The 18715-nt window shown below is 41.9% G+C and overlaps 5 protein-coding genes across 8 annotated transcripts; 3 read left to right on the top strand and 2 right to left on the bottom strand.

Moving 5' to 3' along the window:
- The first annotated feature begins 1171 nt into the window (after positions 1-1171).
- On the top strand, positions 1172-3022 carry BCIN_02g00700 (hypothetical protein). Of its 2 annotated transcripts, XM_024691069.1 has the most exons (4): positions 1172-1415; positions 1523-1583; positions 1653-2265; positions 2511-3022. In XM_024691069.1, the coding sequence occupies exons 3-4, from the start codon at positions 1663-1665 to the stop codon at positions 2715-2717; spliced, it is 810 nt and encodes a 269-aa protein (XP_024546839.1). In that variant the 5' UTR covers positions 1172-1415; positions 1523-1583; positions 1653-1662; the 3' UTR covers positions 2718-3022. The 2 variants fall into 2 exon arrangements, with proteins under 2 accessions (XP_024546839.1, XP_024546840.1); XM_024691070.1 differs by having other exon boundaries at positions 1653-3022.
- A 4297-nt stretch (positions 3023-7319) lies between these two features.
- BCIN_02g00690 (hypothetical protein) lies at positions 7320-9911 on the bottom strand. Its single transcript, XM_001555849.2, has one exon. It carries the CDS (start codon positions 9643-9645, stop codon positions 7465-7467), a length of 2181 nt encoding a protein of 726 aa, XP_001555899.2. The 5' UTR covers positions 9646-9911; the 3' UTR covers positions 7320-7464.
- A 1787-nt stretch (positions 9912-11698) lies between these two features.
- Bcspo11 lies at positions 11699-14049 on the bottom strand. 3 transcript variants are annotated; one of them, XM_024691066.1, is made up of 7 exons: positions 13440-14049; positions 13326-13392; positions 13161-13269; positions 13018-13104; positions 12889-12969; positions 12769-12840; positions 11699-12713 (listed from the first exon to the last, which is right to left on the bottom strand). In XM_024691066.1, the coding sequence occupies exons 1-7, from the start codon at positions 13885-13887 to the stop codon at positions 12276-12278; spliced, it is 1302 nt and encodes a 433-aa protein (XP_024546836.1). In that variant the 5' UTR covers positions 13888-14049; the 3' UTR covers positions 11699-12275. The 3 variants fall into 3 exon arrangements, with proteins under 3 accessions (XP_024546836.1, XP_024546837.1, XP_024546838.1); XM_024691068.1 differs by having other exon boundaries at positions 11699-12706; XM_024691067.1 differs by having other exon boundaries at positions 12889-13104.
- A 115-nt stretch (positions 14050-14164) lies between these two features.
- On the top strand, positions 14165-16707 carry BCIN_02g00670 (hypothetical protein). The gene is made up of 3 exons (XM_024691065.1): positions 14165-14494; positions 14544-16256; positions 16306-16707. The coding sequence occupies exons 1-3, from the start codon at positions 14243-14245 to the stop codon at positions 16594-16596; spliced, it is 2256 nt and encodes a 751-aa protein (XP_024546835.1). The 5' UTR covers positions 14165-14242; the 3' UTR covers positions 16597-16707.
- Positions 16708-16994: 287 nt separating this feature from the next.
- Positions 16995-18712, top strand: Bcsgt1. The gene is made up of 3 exons (XM_001555846.2): positions 16995-17726; positions 17780-17870; positions 17921-18712. The coding sequence occupies exons 1-3, from the start codon at positions 17185-17187 to the stop codon at positions 18479-18481; spliced, it is 1194 nt and encodes a 397-aa protein (XP_001555896.1). The 5' UTR covers positions 16995-17184; the 3' UTR covers positions 18482-18712.
- The last annotated feature ends 3 nt before the right edge of the window (positions 18713-18715 follow it).

Genomic DNA, 18715 nt, shown 5'->3' with positions numbered 1-18715 from the left:
AAACATAGATTTGGTAAAGAATGCTTGAGGAATTCTACACCCTGAAAAGGAGGCGTTTCTAGGAGTGGAACAAGCCTGATATGTTAAGGCTGAGACATAGCCAGAAGTTCTGGAGCCAATGCTTATTAACACGTGATATCCATCACATGACTCAAAGGAAAACATCACTTGTCTGTGATGACGGCAATGAATCAAAAAGTGTTCCATACTAGCTTTACTGTTATGAGCTTTCTCAGTTATCTGACATTCTATCAGCAACGATGGGTGATGCATGTTCCTCAGCTGTTCTCAATAAGCTGAACTCTTGTTTGCGTTTAAGTCTGCTTAGTAAAACTTCTTTCTTGACTTTTGCTCTTCAATTCAAGCTTTCATAATCGCATATGATTAGGCTCTACATGCATTCTACAACTAGTATCAATATGGGATTGTGTTGATGGTAAATCATTTGTTTCCTGTGGTTCTTGCTTCAGCTCTACCTCCACATCTCATAAAGTTGTCTTTTTGCTCTCTATATGCAGTGTATACTCCTAATCAACTCGTAGCAATTTTGTAGAGCACTGTTATTAGCTAGTTTACATCAAGAATCTTGCCCTGTAAGGTCTTTCTTTCTAGGAAATGAACTATAGTCTAGATAAATACACACTTTGAACCTGGAGGGGCTTTGAAGTGAATGATACAAGAATCTCTCGATGCGCAAAATACACGAGCATCTGCTAGGGATCGATGCTATATCTTTAACAACCTTCATTGTATTATCTAGATAACGAGGGAATTATTCTGAATTGTTGAGCACCTAATTTAGAAAACTTGCTCAAAGTTGCAGAGATTTCTTTCGAGTGCCGCCTTATAACCTCAAGAGGATCAGACTACTCTTCATTTCATCTGCTGATCTAATACATAGCTGTTGAGCTTCGTCCGATCTTGTCCATTGCTCTCAAGATAATCTCATCTGAGCAAATCTTGCACCCAAAAATTGCTTATTGAAAGCTTTATATACCCGAATGCTACCTCACCAACGCGAAATTGCAGGAGCTAGTCAATATTGCATGAACCCTTAAAATCCCCATTCACTTAAACTAGAGCTAAGCTAGAAGCTTATGGATCCCTTCAACAGTTCCAATTGAGCAAGTTAACTATATATGTTCTTTCCTAGCGCTTTTTCAATATCAAAGCCAGCACCTTGTCGGCCCATTGACAGCTTCAAGAGCTCTTCTAAAATCGGAATATCACTTGATACCCTTGTCCAAACCAATTCAACAGTTCTTTAGCTCCAAATTCCCGATCACCACAGAGCCATGGAGGGACATAAAAGATGGCATGTCCTTGATCCCTCCCTTCTTCACAGTCACAACAGCGCTTCTACTCAACCCTCTTCTTCCTTCCAATCCACTTCTATTCTCACAGAATACAGTCAAGTAAGTTCATATCCAGATTCTGTTTGCACCCTGCAGATCACTCTGTAATGGATCGGCAATCTACTCTCCCCACAATTTTCAAACCTGGCTCTAATTAATCGCAACAGTCTTTTGTTTCATCATAAACATTAGCGATTCTGTTCTCTAGATCTCCTTGAGTTCTATAACGTAAATCTTACCTTTCTCTTCCCAATCACTCTTCTAGCCGACCTCGTGGCACAAGCTAATCAGTCACAGTATACACATCATGAATACCATCATGCAACTTTCCGCTCTTCTCCTCGCCTTCTTCACCCAAACCACACTCGCCACTTGGCCCAAGCGAGGTGTCCCCTTCAACGACGTTTCTCTCATTCAACAATTTAACGGCGGCGGTTCCGAAGTCAATTGGGCTTGGAACTGGGATTCATATATGCCAAACTCCTTCCCCACCACCATGGAATTTATCCCTTGTCTCTGGTCCGACTCCTCCGATCACACTTCAAACTGGGCTGCTAATGTCAACGCCGCCATTGCTCGTGGTACTGGCCATGTTATGGCTTTCAATGAACCCGATGCATGCGGAGGAGATCAATCATGCATGAGTCCCCAACAAGCTGTTAATGCGTGGAAGACCTACATTCAACCTTTTGCAGGTCGTGTTGCATTGGGTGCCCCACAAGTCACAAATGGTGCTAGCGGATTGCCTTGGTTGGAATCTTTCTTGAGCTTGTGCACAGGCTGCCAGATTGATTTTGTGCCCATTCATTGGTATGAGGGTGTCGGTGGTCAAAATTATTTGGCAGACTTTTATAATTATGTCGGTGCTGCGTATGCTGCTGGTGGAAATCGTCCAATCTGGGTTACTGAGGTATGTTATTCTTTTTTTCGTCTCTTTCTTCGGTTTAGCATGTTGTTCTTTGCCCATTATTCCCTCTCATTGCGATTGATCTTCCTTACCAAACCATCTCCACCATTGAATAGATTACTTCATCGTCATTCATTTTCAACACACATTTTCCCTCCTTACACACACTCTCTCCAAAATTCTAACTTCGCATCCACAAACCAGCCATCCCTGCTTCTGATCATCTGCTAACTCTTTTTCACTGATAGTTCGCACTCTGGAACCCAGCCACCGAAGCCGACCAAGAATATTTCATTGGCCAAGTAATGCCCTGGATGGACAACCTCTCCTGGGTTTCCCGCTATTCCTGGTTCATGTGCACTTCCGATCGCACCTTGGAACCGCAAGGTTCATTGTGCAATGCTGATGGATCTTTGAGCACTTTGGGAAATGTCTATACCTATTCTGCTTTTTAAGTTTGGGGTATTGCTGTGAAGATGTATTGAAGGGAGGAATAATGGGAGAGAGAGTGAGGTCACTAAAATTTCTTTTGTTGAACGATGGATGTTGATGGTTGATGATTAATGATTGCGCGGGAAAATAGATAATAGATAATAGATACCGATATGGATTGGATCATTATAGCTAGCTTTTCAGCGGTATCATAGATAGATAGGCTCGGATATCTTTGCTAGTTTTAGCTTTGTATTCGGCTTCCAATGCAATAGATCCTTTTGCTACCAAATGATTCCTCGTGGCTTTTGCTTGCTTGGTGTTGTGAATTTTGTTTTGATTGTGGTATAATTGTTGACATGTTCGCGGAGGGGAAAGTGCAAGATTATTTGTGAAGAAAGGTGAGTAGTGGGGTTTATTATCTTGATAGAAAATTTGACTGGGGGGCTCCAACACTTTCACACAATTGAACTCCTCTTGTTGAATTTTTCGAGCCCATTAATGTTCTGAAAATGATTTGTCATGAACTTTACTTAAATTGATGCTTCCATAGTGCAACTCAGTATCATAATACCATTCTATCATACTTGGCATGGCGGCTATCAAACACCAAAAACAACTCCTCTTAAGAACTCATCACGGCAGACCCCATGATGTATCGAGTAGAAGTTTTAGTCACTGGGTATGGAGAATTGATATAAATGTTCGTTGTTGTGTAATTTACATCTATCTTTTAAGTCTGTAATATTTATCAAGAATGATATTTCGCATGTCCTTCACAATTCTCTCACTCAAAAATCCAATCAACCTTTCTTCTGAACTAATTCTCCAATACTAAAACTCTATAATTACACGCTCCCCTCTCATGACTAAAAGTAAACCAGTTCCGATCAACCCGCTGGCGACTAAAAATACATATCAAATGACCCTTGTCGACAACAGGTTTTGTTGCATATCTAAACGATGTCTGCGACGCATTTGTAAAACGTGACATAAAACTAGCGTGAGAAGTCATTTCTAGTGTGAATTTAGAGTTCGGCAGAGCTCGGGTAGTATAATAATTATGGTACCGGAAGCGAGGGAAGAAAAGTTTGGTGAACTGAGTGGGGTGAGGAAGTTTACTTGGAATATTGGAGAATGTAGATGTAGGGGGTAAAGAAAGGTAAGATGTCTCGATTCTTGAAGATAAGCGGCAGTTAAAAAGGTAGGGAACAAGTAGCTTTTGACATTGAAAGGGTTTTTGATTGAAGAATAAGGTCGCAGATTGCGTGTCGTCGGTAACGGTGATGCACGGCAAGGCAAAATTTTCATTCATTAATGGGACAAGTAATAAATGAGTTTGTTATAGAAGAAAGTTTGAAGAAAGTATACAAGCTTGGTAAGTCTTCCACCGAAAATATCAGTCTTCACCCATAACCGCAAGACACCCAAAAGTGCTGTTCTCATTGGCTTCATCTTTATCAAATGATGAATATCTATCGTAAAACATTCTCTCAAATGGATTCTCTTCCAATCACCAAATATCCTTTTCTTCATCACTGATATAATTATTCACTACCCCAAAACCTATGACTGGTAGAATATCAAGCCTTTCAGTCTCCTTGAAACCGTTCTGCTCTGGAGCTCCCAAGCCTAATTTACCCGTATAGCTGACACCAGGTCGTCCGTCTACACCTAGACTCCTAGACGGTTTAAAACATTCGTACCATGCTTCTGATTGAGAGACTAAATCTCCGGAAAACTGAGCATTTAGACATGCAATTTTTGAACAAGGCGTTGCCTTTCCGTGCCGACGGGCCGGTGAAAGATTCGTGAATTCCGTAGAGCTTTACCTCTTTCTCAAGATCTATGACTGAGGACTTCGGTTCTCTTTTTCTGTCAATGGGAAATATTTCTTTCCCTTTGCCTTTTGAGTCTTCTGAGAAGTCTTTTCTCTCTGCCACATTTCAATACCATGAACCCCCTCCAAACAAAACATCATTCTCTCCAGACCAGTCCAGTTTCTACGACGACTTGTTCCTAAGCCACCATTCTCCAGAATTCTATGTCACACTCCAGTAAGATCGAGATTAAAAGCCAAATATTTAACATCTTTTTCTATCTCTGAACACCCCATTAGCAAATTTATCACCTCGTCGACTGGAAAAGAGATATCTTCCAAAAATGCACATTCTTTCGAGTACCTGAGCTCATTTCCATTCCAGTAAGGGTGATTTTGAAAATAATGATCTTCCGCATGTGAAGTGAAGTATAGTATGTCAACTGAGGGGTTGATGGAAAATTCTCGGGTGATTTCATGATTCCCATCAAGCTCTTCTTCATCATATAGATCCTCACCTAATTAGCGAGGTTCGTCACCCAGAATACGATAAGTGCGAAGCGCTATTGCTCGTGAGGTTGAACACGTATGAAAAAGGGGGCGGATTCGAGAGAGTGGGGTAATGTTGACGCTCCCCGCATCCTGAAAGTCTGGCGGGGTTGATGAATCCGGACTGTAGGGTGGTATCCAGTGACTTAAAATAGGAATGACACGAGGTTGTAGAGCTGCGAAGGACCGGATGTCTGACTGGATTTCCAAAGGCAGAAGTGGGAATTGATGAAACGGGAGGTTGGATAATGAAAGGTCTGTATCTGCAGATTCGGCGATGAAATTTTGAAGGCGTAGATCTTGCATAGAACGGCATTGATAGAAATTGCTGAATGGAAAACTGTTTGTTACAAGTAACTTGGGGTGAAGCGGGATGCCTAGAATTACGCATCATCTGGGGCCGGTAACGTGGGATGCTTGTTAAGCCTCTTGTGCTAATACGTGTTTCACCACGCGGAGTTGGTTGAAAACCGCCGCACCTTCTTCGAAAATATATATGTCTTGCATTCTCTTGCCATAATTTCCTAGAGCAGGGACGGAACAATAAAGGGGGATAGAACCATTTAGTGGAGTAGAGGTATTTATATCACAGTACTGAGAGATAAGCGACACATGTCTTTGACGTGCGCGGTGCTTATCTCTGGAACGAGATTTGAATACCTTCTATCTTTCCAAAATAACCAAAGTGATGTTCAGAGGCCATTATTTGATTGACAAAATCGCCACAACTTGATGTGAAATTTTACAGCAGTAACCAAAAATCCAGAGATAAAATATCTACATTGCAGTGAAACCAATACAACAAAAGTCAAACTGTATCTTCCATCATTAGTCAAACATGTCATGATATCGTGCTGAAATCCTAGCTCGCTTTGAGGTGAGAGTCATTTCCAGACATGAATAGTTTCCATCATCTTTCCCTCGTTTCCGATAACAAATACACAGTGGCATCTACAGTGTACAGCAGGCAGCCATTCCCTCATCCGTATACAAACGAAGGACTAAGTCCCTTAAACTACATATACCAGGATAGCAAACGTACCTTCGACTCTTGAGAAGAGACGTGCCTGTGGTTCAATAATAGTGGCGGCTAACTAATAGCCCAGGATCGATTGATAGAGTCAAAAAGTACAGCAAGTCGAAAGGCTTCTGGGGGCCCTGCCGGGTCTTTCTTTTGCCATCTTGATCAATTTCTCTTCATATTTTTTTTATTTTACGTCGGCTAATTTTTTTTAAATGAGCATGGTTGTTAAGCTTCGGCTCATAGTAATGGTTTATTCGCAACGAATGGAATTAACCGAGTACCAGACCCGTAAAAGCGGAGCAAATTCTGAGAAGAGGCATTCTTTAATGTCAATCATATAATTGTTATCCTTCTGAATTACGAAACATACAACTTAAGATATAATCAACATTTTCTTCTTTTAATTTCGAAGTATTATTGAGACGTATTTGGCTGTATTCAAGAAATAGTGGGGCAACTTGTTTAGCGAAGCTTGAAATTATGCTGAGTAAGCATATTTTTTTACATTGGTGAATACATAGACCAGATTGGGAAACTTCAACTTTTCATGCAGTACAAGTAATGGGAATAATAATTCATCACTCATATATTCACATTCGAATCCAAGGACTCTCTACTGAATATATCTACAGTGCTATAATCATTACAAAAAGAAAACAGGATCTTGGGGAGTGAAACATCGCTTCGAATATTTGGCCGGAGGTTATTAATTTAAGTTTTTGCATGGCAGAAATTGAACTTTGATCACTTTACGCTATTGGCGAGATATGAGGGTACAGTTTTCCTACAAAGTTCTGGTAAAAGAGTCGAGATGTTCTATTCGTTCTTGTCGTCTTTCTCCTCATTCTCGTCTATGTCAAAATGTCTAGAGTTTTACCGAAAGGAATATCGGGGTGTTCAGTAGAAGTCGCGCTAATGCCGGTGTGAACAATAGCTCTGAAGACCTTTTTTTCCTGAAACGACAACAATATCATCCGAATTATAAGCAAATCTTGCCTGGCAATGGAAACTGCTTGTGGTATTTGGTGTTTCTGTCAGGTTCAAATCTTTGTAAGATCTAAAATTCATTGATAAAATCATTCAAGTCCATTGATAAACGTTGTTGGGGCAGTATTTGAGTCACAAATTTTTATGAGATAGCATGAAAATGATTAGGAAGTTCAACGCAGCAAACATGACATGCATAACATTACTTCCGTCTCAAACTAAATCTGCTAGAGTCGCACTTAATCATAACCAAATCCAATCGTTTCCTATTTCCATCAATAAATTTCCATATCACTTTTAATATCCAAGAATTCCCCTGCTCCTTCCCTCTTTCTCATTTCATCCATACGATATAGGTCGGCGGCAACTGCGGTACCCAGAAATTTCCTACCTATTCACCCACGAACATCCCACCATGCCATCCATACGTGTTGTTCAATCTCCTTCCCATGGCTCTTGCAACATGGAAGTGGATTTTGGCCGCACTACCCGGAGAATGCGGTTCGTGGAATTGTATGCCATGTTTTCCGACATACTCATCAGTCGAAGGCGGAAGGAAATGACATGCTGAGCCGTCAAGTTTGTGTATGCTGAAACCCATTGCTGCCATAGCATACTTGAACTCAGTCCAAGGGAGGTCCCCTGGAAGATTTGTTTCGGAAGATTGGAAAAAAAGAACCTTGAACACTTTCAGACTTCTTGCTTTGAGTTTGTAGATCCGTTCTTTGGGCTCAGATGGTGGTAGTTCAAGAGTTTCTTCAACAAGACTCGCGGAAGAATGATGTATACCGCGGGTTTTTGGCTTAACTTTTTCTTGAGGAGCAACAAAGTCAGATATTGGCTCGTTAATAGAAAACTGCGGTATGCTGGTAGAAGTTTGCAAGCATTTAGGAAATACTTTCACTGGCCTGGCTGGCGCGACCCAATCAGGTGTTCTCTCTACAGTTCTGAGATTGGTAAATATATGACTCACACTCTGATACAAACTAGTGCTTGTGATAATGCGGCTAATATGGGTGGCTTTGCGATAATTGTAGTCAACCTTAGTCCAAAAATAATCTAGTTTTCGCTCAGCACTTTGCATTGCTTCCGTAATCTTTTTGGTTCGACGTTGTTCACATGGATAGTTGTACCGTCCATCGGTGGGGTCTCCTAGTACTCCCAGTGTGCGAAAAGCTTCTTTCAGATGAGATCCTGATATGGGTAACAATTGAGACCTGTCATTTAAGTCTTGCTCAAGCCAGTCCTTGTGTATTTCCATGTCCGTCGGTAACCCTGTTGCCCATGGTAGACAGAGATCTAACTCATTTTCAATTCGAACAATTAGTCCCACATTAGAAAGTACTCGGGATACCCATGGTGTAATTTTTTCCTTTAATTGATGGTCCTGTTCAATCATGTGCTCGATCTCGTCCATCATCGCAGATTGGCCTAAGGCCGTGTGCTTTTCTGGGCTGAATATCAGAGCTAGGAGAAAAACCATGAGATCTTCTTTTCCCATATCTACTGCTGTAATATTTTCTCTGCCCATTATTTTAACAGAAAATCCACTACCAGAAGTCCTCGGCAATCGACAGAGTTTGTGGCGAAAAGGCAACGAAGCTGAAAGTCCACTGGTCAAGCTCTTTCTATAGCCTCCTCTTATGAATTTGAGTACATTTTTGATGCTTAACAACTCCTTTAGAAGCTCTTCTGGTAGATCATTCTGCGGATGACTAAAAAAGGCGTATTTGTCTTTAAGAATAGCTAGACGGTCGACTTGCTTGCTAGCAATATCCCAGCCAATCAAGTTATAATATGCATCCGTCACCAAAGCCCGAGTTACATCTTCCCAGAATTCTGGCTTGCCAATAGATGAGTGAGCTCTGCCCTCATCATCTAGTATTCTCTCCATTCTATGCTCACTTTCTTCCATTACAGCATCAGCGAAAAGACCGGGGTCCTCCCTCAAATCGTGTATATAATCTTCCGAGCTAAGTCGCTTGGCAGTGACTACAGCTTGCAAGCGATTGAGATCCAGCTTAGATGGCAATCGATATGGCGTCTCCATGGCTATTGAAGCTATCGCTGTATCATCGGAGGCCTCTACGAGTAGCGGTGGCTCTGGTTCGATAGGAAGTCTCCAAATTGTGGCAATTTCAATCTCCTGAAGAAGCGCCTTGCACCAATTCACAAGGAACGAATAAATATTATCCTGGATTTCAAGAATCAGTAGACCCTGATGTGGCAAATGTCCAAACCCTGCCAGGATCTTTTGCTTCATCCTTTTGTCTGTCCATGGAACTAGCCGTCCATAAGTCTCCATCGACTCTCCTTCTAGCAGTAAATGATGATCCTTCAAAAACTTTAAAGGTAGAGCACCGCTGATAACTCCTAAGTCTGCTGCTCTCAGATCTGCGTTTGCGAAGAGGTGAGGAGGGTTGCGACCTCGAGAATTAATCAATAGGAGCATAGACTTCACTTTGATGAGATCTTCTACATTCAAGTGTGGATGCATATAGTTATTTCGATGACTCATGTTATCAGAAGTTGAATTTTGATCAGAGCCCAGCTGCCATCGAAAAAGCTGCATGTAGTCTGCGCCATGAGTTTCAGGTAATTCAATTCCGCAATTCTGTAATATCTTCAGTCGCTGCGCGCTTGATTTTTTTTCCACTGCTGCCGAAGAACTTCTTCTTTGCGATCAATGATACAGCGCAGTATTTGATAATTGTCCAGAACTTTTTTCGATGTTTCTCGAGCTTGGCCATTGATTTCCGTGTATGTAGCTTCGTAGCTCGAAGGGTTGATAGATTTGAGGAGCTCGACTTCTTCCATCCTGTTGATATGATCAACCATGGTGTAATTATAAATTGTGCTTGGGTGTGAATAGGTAGTTTGTCATCAAATGATCGTTGTTTGAGGACCACAAAAGTCGAGAAGAAGATCAATAATATTCTTGTAGAGTTTGTTATTATGAAATTGATGAATGAAAGCTTAGTGAGCATTTAAATCAGGATTGTCATAATTTTGCATATTTTTAAAAACATAGAAAGGCAGAATTAATGATGGATTCCTCGAGGCTGAGCACTTCACCAGCTACTACAGCTCCCTTGTCGTCACATGATCCAAATACTGATGTAGATAGACTATAAATTTGAATCCATTTTACTTGCAGTATGGCTAATAAGATGCACATTGAAATCATTTTAAGTGGCTGTCCTTGCTATCCAATGCGCCGATTGGAGGATCAAAGATTTATAAAAGCCTGCTCTCTGCTGTAACAATTAATTCGAGTGAATTATATAAGCCAGGGGTCAGGAAATTGATTGTTATTGCTGACTTCTAATAATCTGGTAGAAAACTTATTAAGATGATACAATAAGGAATGATGGATAATGACTGATTATTATCACTTTAAGAGATTGATAAATTCATTCACACATGACATACTGATGGAGGTTGCACAGAAACAACTGTGAATATTTTGCGTGAATCTCAGTAGTTTCTTGTTAAAAATTGATTGGGATTCCTTCAACTAAAGAGGCTTTATAGATGTATACAATCCTTCATTGTGATTTGTATAATCATTTATAAAGTACCACTTCTTTATAATCTAAGAAAAGTTCTGACTGACTCTATACATGCAAGTCTAAAAGCTCAACGTGAGTAGTCCTTGGTCCAGTTTTAAGTGTAAGACTTTTGCACCCATTTATAGTCAGTCCAGAATGGGTACATTCAACTAAACATCATGAGACAATACCTAAGAATTATCAATAGAGTAATCGACATCTCACGGGAATCAGGAGTGGGGAGGGGGAGAGGGGGAAACAATAACACAACACCTTGTACCACCGAATAAGCATGTTCCCAGATTTCAAAAAGTAAATGAGGTGATGTTAGAGAAAATACCGATTTATCAATGGTTGAATGATTGAAAAAGATCATGTTGTCCGCCTTGATCACTTGGCCGGGCATTTTGCTTTCCCCATACACAAATGAAAAGTTCTTTTCTCACTTGAATATACATCATGCAATTCCTTCCATAGGTTCCTCACCATTTTCTGCTATCCTCATCACATTCCATAATCGTAAATTTGACATGTTTTTCACATCATGTGGCTCATGATAGTATATGGCAAAACATAGATCAGACGATAATAGAATAAACAGAACGCCATATATCGCAGCGAAGCAATCAAATTGTAAGACCATTCAAACCAGCAAGAATCCCCTCAGAGAGGCTTTTCCAATATCAACCCATCTGAAAGGTTTTGGAACCAGGCATGCGTAACTACAAATTAAACAAATAACTCAAAAGCAAAGCGCAAATATCTTGAGGGGACAGCTTTCCAACACCCAACAAATGTATAAAACCGAAGTTGACCATGTGTATTTCTATTTTCCACTAGAAGATCCAGATCTTGAGATGAATGGAAGCAAATTGCGGCATCACATAAATGCTACCGTGGCCAATAATCTCTGATCATGCTTCCATATCATTTGCTATCAAATGCTGCAAAGAACACAAACACAAACTCAAACTCAAACTCAAACGCGAAAACCACTGCATGTAGCAAGCAAGCACAGCTGAATCTCCAAGCAAAAACATACAGAGCAAGGGAACGATCAATAACCACGCTCTTTAATCATACTTATTACGCATTACCACTCTTCTTCCTAGACACACCGAGAAACAAACTGCCTCATCTCAACCCATGCTCACCGCCCACCCATTCCCCAACCCACCACATACATATTCACCACGCCATTGCCTCCCTCCACACAAATACCAGAACCAGGTCACCTTTCTCGCCAACGCACAAAAACAGGCTGTATAGCCGTGTTGGCAAGTCCCAGTCCCCGTCCGCTTGCTGATAAAGTCCCAAAAGTCCCAATTTGTGTACCTTGATTATGGAGCCCTGGCCAGGTGACCGATCAAGATCGTGTGGTAAACCACAGCTCACGTGGAGTAGAGAAATATAGCGCGTGGTTGATTTAATCATCTTTTTGGACTTTTTGTGCCTTGATATTTGATTATTGGAACGGCCCGACTTTGGAATGTGATGAAGTCGTGTTGGATGGAAAGGCGAAATTTCATATTTTTCATTTCGTGTATTTCGCGACGTATTTGTGATCTTACCTGAACACACATCTCCATTGTTTTATAAAATCGATGATCCATTAAAGAGATTCTTGTTATGATCCTTTCAGTCTATTCTTTTATTCTCCCAATTGTTTATTCAGCCAATTCTCTAATGCGTCACCATTGCCAATAATTTGGATTTCCGCCTTCTTGTTTAGCATCAACATGACTTGAATCTCTCTTCTCCATTCGTGTTCATCTCCATACTCCTGACACAGATCTCTTTGTAGCATCTTCACTGCGAGCCGTCTATCGCGTTCCGTCAATTTCAGTAAGCCCTCATTCTCTTTCCCTCCTTGCATCATGTCCTTACTTCGAAGTCCCAGCCAATGCATAAAAGGGACGGAAAGACCTTCATTTTCATGTGCGAGTGCGACAGAGCCATGCTTGTATGTGGACATAATGCCTATACCATCGGGATCGAAGTCCACCAAAGCATATATAGGGACCATTGGATAATGTTTCGCCAAATAGTGGAGAAACTGTCGGCTTTGTATATCAGGATAACCTTTTGCCTATTGTGATTAGGCACTGTGCAAGATTACGGAAGAGAGACTCCGAAGTACATACTGTAAGTAATATACCTCTCCCTGCAGTCGAATATTCCCAATATCGCTTTTCTGCCAATGTGCGAAATGTCGCCTACATGTAGTCAGTGATATTGTAAGCACGCATAGGAGTATGCCCAACCTCTTTCTCAATAACCAGTATCCATTTGACGTGTGATAGGTTCATATCTTCTATTTCTCTTACCCATGGTACCAGTTGTGACTGCATAATTAGTTAAAAGTGGCGCAAGGAGAATACTTGGGAGCAAACATCTGCAGCTGATGAATAATCCATTGCGGACTGATTCCTTCTCTTCATAAAGAACCAGCCTGTGACTAATCCTTTGGCAGTGGCCATCTGCGAATTACAATTCAGTCAAGGATTGAAGCTGTTGTGGAGAGGAGTTCACTGACCACATTCAGAGCGTCGCGCTTCAGCCCAAGGGTGCACGCGATGTCATCTACGAAGCGATCGACAATTGCCTGTTTCGTAAAAAGCTCCGGGTCTCGATAATACATGTCTCTAATGATGCATTGTCAGTCTGGGGCAAACATTGGTGCCAAGTGATGATGGCCTACCTCTTGGTAATGATGTTTCCAGTGACAAGCGCCTCATGAGAAAGCTCCAGAATCCGTAGCAACGCAACTGTATTGTCATCAGTAGAGGATGTCAAACAAAGACATTAGATTTACCAAATTTCCACGCTTCTCGAGGCGAAGAACTGGGAAACTGCACAATTCTTGAACCAAGAACTTCTTTATTTCCTAGAGTTGTGTTTTTTGTGCCTAGACTTCGGGATTTTAAATGAAGAGAAAACTGTTTCCTTCTCCCAATCATACAATCAGTCATGGCCTCGAATATTTCTTCAATTTTGCATATGGCAGATCCTGTTTGGTGAGATAGTGTGGGAGTGTTGCTGGGATTCAGATCTTTAATCTTCTCGGGCGTCGATAATGGCGTTCTTAACAAAATGGTATGGCTACTGTGTGTTCCGTGTTGAGCCGACGCGGATTTCTGTTCATCACTGTGATCTGTAGAATCAATCCCACTGATTAGTCTGCTGGAAGGTAAATCATGTAGCAATTGAGATGATGACGACGGCGTATCCTTCAGAATATCCTGTGAAAGATCAAAGTCCATGGCATTCTTAAATTTGGTTCGGAATCTATCAGCTGGAAGTGCATCATTATCAACTCCTGATTTCCAAATGTATGGAAGAGACTTTCACACGATGCTTTCAAATGTTCAAATGTTTGAACGTTTGACGTCTGATGTCTAAAATTGGAACATTTGAAGATCCGCGGGGAAGACGGGAGACGAGATAATGTGGAATACGCTAAAATAGGGCGACCTTTAACTGCCGTTTTTGACCGCCTCAACGGCCCCTGAAACATCTAGGGTCCTGCCAAAGCTTGTAGCTTTATACTTTATTGGAATTATACAATTTATGTTTTGACAATTGTATCCTATCATTCCAATTTAACCTTCCTCTACTATGGCGAGAACGAAACTCAATCCTATGGGTGAAACCGAGGACACAGCAAAAACGGGCGAAAAAAGATCATTTGATTCTTCGAATACCACGCAGACAACGAAACGGCCAAAATTGCAGGAACGTACAGATTACTCTCGATGGCGTTTACTCGACGAAAGAGGTAGGCAGACATGGCATTACCTCGAAAATGATGAGGATGCCGCGGAATGGCCTCAGACAACTGCAGACAAGTATTTCTTAGGATTGCCAACAGTATGGAAATTGTACTTCACTGTAACATCATTGCTAACAGTGTTGTCAGGGTTTACCGGATCTTCCAAAAGCTCAAAGTCCTCTTGATTCCGTCAACAATTGCCTCGAGTTCTTTCAACAACTTCAGCTTCCTCCTGGCAATTGGGCATGTGAATATGGTGGGCCAATGTTTCTGCTTCCCGGCTTAGTTATCACTTGGACTGTCACCGAAACTCCAATTCCAGATCACATTGCGACAGAAATCAAAAATTATCTATTTGCACGAGCACATCCAGATGATGGAGGATGGGGATTGCACATTGAGGGAGAGAGTACCGTCTTTGGGACTGCCATGAATTATACTGTTCTCCGATTGGTCGGAGTCAGTGAAGAGGACGAGCGAATGATTAAGGCTCGAGGAACATTACACAAACTTGGTGGTGCTAAGAACGGACCGCATTGGGCAAAGTTTTGGCTGAGCGTACTCGGTGTATGCCAATGGGATATAGTCAACCCCGTGCCGCCAGAATTTTGGTTGCTACCTAACTGGGTACCTTTTCATCCTTGGAGATGGTGGATTCACATGCGCCAAGTTTATGTACCAATGTCATTCATCTGGTCGAAGAGGTTCACATACAAAACCACACCCATTGTTGAGCAATTACGACAAGAGCTTTTCGTAGAGCCATATACATCTATTAATTGGGCAGGAAACCGAAACAGCATTCATCCGGGAGATAATTATCACCCTAAGTCATGGCTCCTGAACACAGCAAACTGGTTTCTCGTTAATATCTACAACCCGTATCTCCGGACTGATGGATTGGCGAAGCAAGCCGAAGATTTGGTATTCAAGCTAATTCAAATGGAAGATAAGAATACCGATTTTTCCAATCTCGGACCTGTCAATGGACCTATGAACTTTCTTGCGTGTTATATTCGAGAGGGACCTAATGCTTATTCCGTACAACGACATCGAGAACGAATGGCTGACTTTATGTGGGTCAAGGATGAAGGGATGCTGATGAATGGAACAAATGGAGTGCAATGTTGGGATACGGCATTTTTGATCCAAGCCGTGATGGATGCTGGTTTGGCTGAAGATCCAAGATGGAGACCCATGTTGACCAAAGCACTCGAGTTTCTTGAGGATCAACAAATTCGAGAGAATGTCGACGATCAAGAAATTTGCTATCGTCAACAACGAAAAGGAGCGTGGGGTTTCAGTAACAAAGATCAAGGATATGCTGTCAGCGACTGTATCTCCGAAGCTTTGAAAGCCGTTCTACTGCTACAACGAACGCCTGGCTATCCAACTTTACTGGAAGACCAACGCATTTTCGATGCCATTGACACTCTTCTCACATACCAGAACAAATCTGGCGGCTGTGCATCTTATGAGCCAACTCGAGGTTCGGAAGCTCTGGAAATGTTGAATGCAGCTGAGGTATTCGGTAGAATCATGATCGAATACGATTACCCCGAGTGCACAACCGCTGTAGTCACAGCATTATCATTGTTCTCAAAATTCTATCCCGATTATCGCGCACCCGAAATCAAGGCTTTCAAGGGTAGAGCTATTGAATATATTCGAAGAGCACAATATGCCAATGGTAGCTGGTATGGTAGTTGGGGTATCTGTTTCACATATGCTGGAATGTTTGCTCTGGAAAGTCTTGCAAGTATCGGAGAAACTTATGAGAATAGTGAGCATGTAAGAAAAGGGTGCGACTTTTTCATTTCCAAGCAAAGAAGTGATGGTGGATGGTCTGAAAGCTATAAGGTATGCAGCTTCTCGCTTATGATTATATATAGTTCTAACATCCCTTCAGTCCTGCGAACAAGCAGAATATATTGAGCATCCATCTGGTTCTCAAGTTGTCCAGACAGCTTGGGCATGTATTGCTTTGATTGAGGCCAACTACCCGGATCGTACGCCAATCGAAAAAGGGCTAAAGCTTATCATGAGCCGACAACAAGCTAATGGCGAATGGCTGCAAGAGGCTATTGAGGGTGTTTTCAATAAGAGCTGTATGATCTCGTATCCTAATTACAAGTTCATCTTTCCAATGAAAGCTTTGGGATTATTCGCCACAAAATATGGAGACGTTAAGCTTTTGTAATGACACAAGGGAGAGGGAAGGGAGACTCTCTAATTCAGGTCTCGGAAGGGCGTAATGACTACACAATATCTATGAGCTTAATATAATAACATTCATATCTATACCCGACTAGGTGATATATTGGTATCTTCCAATAATTACTTTCATGTGTATTGATGTTCCGTGATTAAAATAATATATTTGTGAATGGATACTATTACCACCAACCGACTGTGATGACGCTAGACGGCCAAGCTTCGATGTAGCTATAGCTAACTATAGCTTCTATACTATAAATCACACCCCGCTAATGTGAATATTTGCCATTCTGCTCTTCAAGCGGCTCAATTGGTTCATTTGGGTGGCTTATGCTCCACATGGTGCCGTACTACGACAGGCTACTGACAAGGCTGAACATTGAACCATCGAACTTTCCAGTCTAATAATTAATTACTCGAGTACCAACGGCCAGCAGGTCAGATCTATAAATGAAATCAATTCGCCGTTTCTTCTCCAAAAGTTTTCTCTTCATTTTCAGACATTTTGAGTAATCAGTTTTACAACCAACAAGCTCGTAACCTCAAATATTACCAACTACACAAGCACACCATGTCAACTCAAGCAGCTCTCGGCGCTGCCGCCATTGACAAGAGAGATTACCCCGCGGCCATCGAGTACTTAACCAAAGCCATCGCCGAAAGTCCTAATTCACCAAACTACCTCATTTCCAGATCTATAGCATATCAACGTGCTAAGAACTACGATGCATCACTCGCAGATGCCGATGCCGCCGTCCATGCAGCCATCGCTCGTTCTCGTCGCGAGCTAATCGGTACCGCTCACTTTCGTCGAGCAGTCGCTCTTCATGGTCTAGGCAGATTTGGGGATGCAAGACTATGTCTAGCTTGGTGTATGCAGAAGAATCCAAAGGAGAAGGCTTTGACTATGTGGCAGGCAAAGGTTAAAATGGACTACGAAAATGCGGGTGGTGAGGAGGCGGAATGTAACAAGTGCACGGTAAAGGAAATTCCGAATAAGCAGGCTGCTGTCACACCGGCAGCAAAAGATCCCAAGGGCAAAGGTGCAGAGGGTTCTTCAAAGGCGCCAATTTCCGCTCCAGCAGTAACTGCAAAGGAGAACATTAGACAAGAGTACGGATAATTCCTTTCGAAGTCGTGCAATGAGTAGCTAACAGATTCTGTAGGTGGATTCAATCGAACTCGAAAGTTACAATCACAATTTATGCTAAAGGTGTCGCAAAAGATACTGCACAAATCAATATCGATGAAGGACAGGTATGTCGCTATTTTCGAGAGTATACTTTATATTAGCTAATCCGTCATAGGTTGAGGTTTCTTTCCCGATCGGACAGACTGGCAACACATACGACTTTACAGCTTCACCTCTTTTCGCGCAAATCGACCCCTCCCAAAGTAAATTCAACATCTCTCCCTTCAAGATCGAGATTGAATTATACAAGACAAAGCAAGGACTTAAGTGGTCTAACCTTGAAGGAACCGAGCCCATCATCAACAAATCTACCGAAGAACAGAAGTCCGAAATTCCTGCTGCAGTCCTAGACCCCTCGGTCGAAAAGGCACCCTCTTACCCAACATCCTCTCGAAATGGTCCAAAGGATTGGGATGCCCTCGCCTCATCTGCTCTGAAATCTGAAAAGAAAGATGGAGCAAAGGATACAGGCGGAGACAGCGATGAAGAAGGTGGTGATGCCATGGATTCTTTCTTCAAGAAGCTTTATAAAAATGCAGACCCAGACACTAAGAAAGCCATGATGAAGAGTTTCCAAGAAAGTAATGGCACTTCTCTGAGTACTGTTTGGGCGGATGTTAAGAAAGCTCCTGTTCCAATTCAGCCTCCGCAAGGCGTTGAGGCCAAGAAGTGGTAGACGAAAAAATGGAGGACTGTGATAGTGGGAAAAAATGGGAGGAAATATTGATGAAGCGTTACATTACCCTGGGGAGTTTAGGAGTGAAGTGTCTTGATGTGACATGGCTGGCGTTCGGGTTTTCATGAATGAATGAATTAGCTACCTGATTGTTATTTAGGCACTCGAAACATTTCACAATACTCTGAAAAAACAAAGTGTTCTCATAGGGCGCGGAAATGACAAGTGATACCT

This window comes from Botrytis cinerea, chromosome 2, assembly GCF_000143535.2.
Source record: "Botrytis cinerea B05.10 chromosome 2, complete sequence".
NCBI classification, from domain to species: domain Eukaryota; kingdom Fungi; phylum Ascomycota; class Leotiomycetes; order Helotiales; family Sclerotiniaceae; genus Botrytis; species Botrytis cinerea.
Note: the sequence above shows the minus strand (reverse complement) of the source record. Positions and strands in the feature narration are given on the sequence as shown.

Coding starts and splice junctions, on each gene's coding strand:
- BCIN_02g00700 (XM_024691070.1), top strand. CDS start 1,663: ATGAATACCATCATGCAACTTTCCGCTCTTCTCCTCGCCTTCTTCACC.
- BCIN_02g00690 (XM_001555849.2), bottom strand. CDS start 9,645: ATGCAGCTTTTTCGATGGCAGCTGGGCTCTGATCAAAATTCAACTTCT.
- Bcspo11 (XM_024691066.1), bottom strand. CDS start 13,887: ATGGACTTTGATCTTTCACAGGATATTCTGAAGGATACGCCGTCGTCA. Junction 13,393..13,439: donor TCGAGAAGCGTGGAAATTTG/GTAAATCTAATG, acceptor ATGACAATACAG/TTGCGTTGCTACGGATTCTG. Junction 12,841..12,888: donor TACTGGTTATTGAGAAAGAG/GTTGGGCATACT, acceptor GACTACATGTAG/GCGACATTTCGCACATTGGC.
- BCIN_02g00670 (XM_024691065.1), top strand. CDS start 14,243: ATGGCGAGAACGAAACTCAATCCTATGGGTGAAACCGAGGACACAGCA. Junction 14,495..14,543: donor ATTTCTTAGGATTGCCAACA/GTATGGAAATTG, acceptor CAGTGTTGTCAG/GGTTTACCGGATCTTCCAAA. Junction 16,257..16,305: donor GATGGTCTGAAAGCTATAAG/GTATGCAGCTTC, acceptor ACATCCCTTCAG/TCCTGCGAACAAGCAGAATA.
- Bcsgt1 (XM_001555846.2), top strand. CDS start 17,185: ATGTCAACTCAAGCAGCTCTCGGCGCTGCCGCCATTGACAAGAGAGAT. Junction 17,727..17,779: donor AAGGAGAACATTAGACAAGA/GTACGGATAATT, acceptor CAGATTCTGTAG/GTGGATTCAATCGAACTCGA. Junction 17,871..17,920: donor TCAATATCGATGAAGGACAG/GTATGTCGCTAT, acceptor AATCCGTCATAG/GTTGAGGTTTCTTTCCCGAT.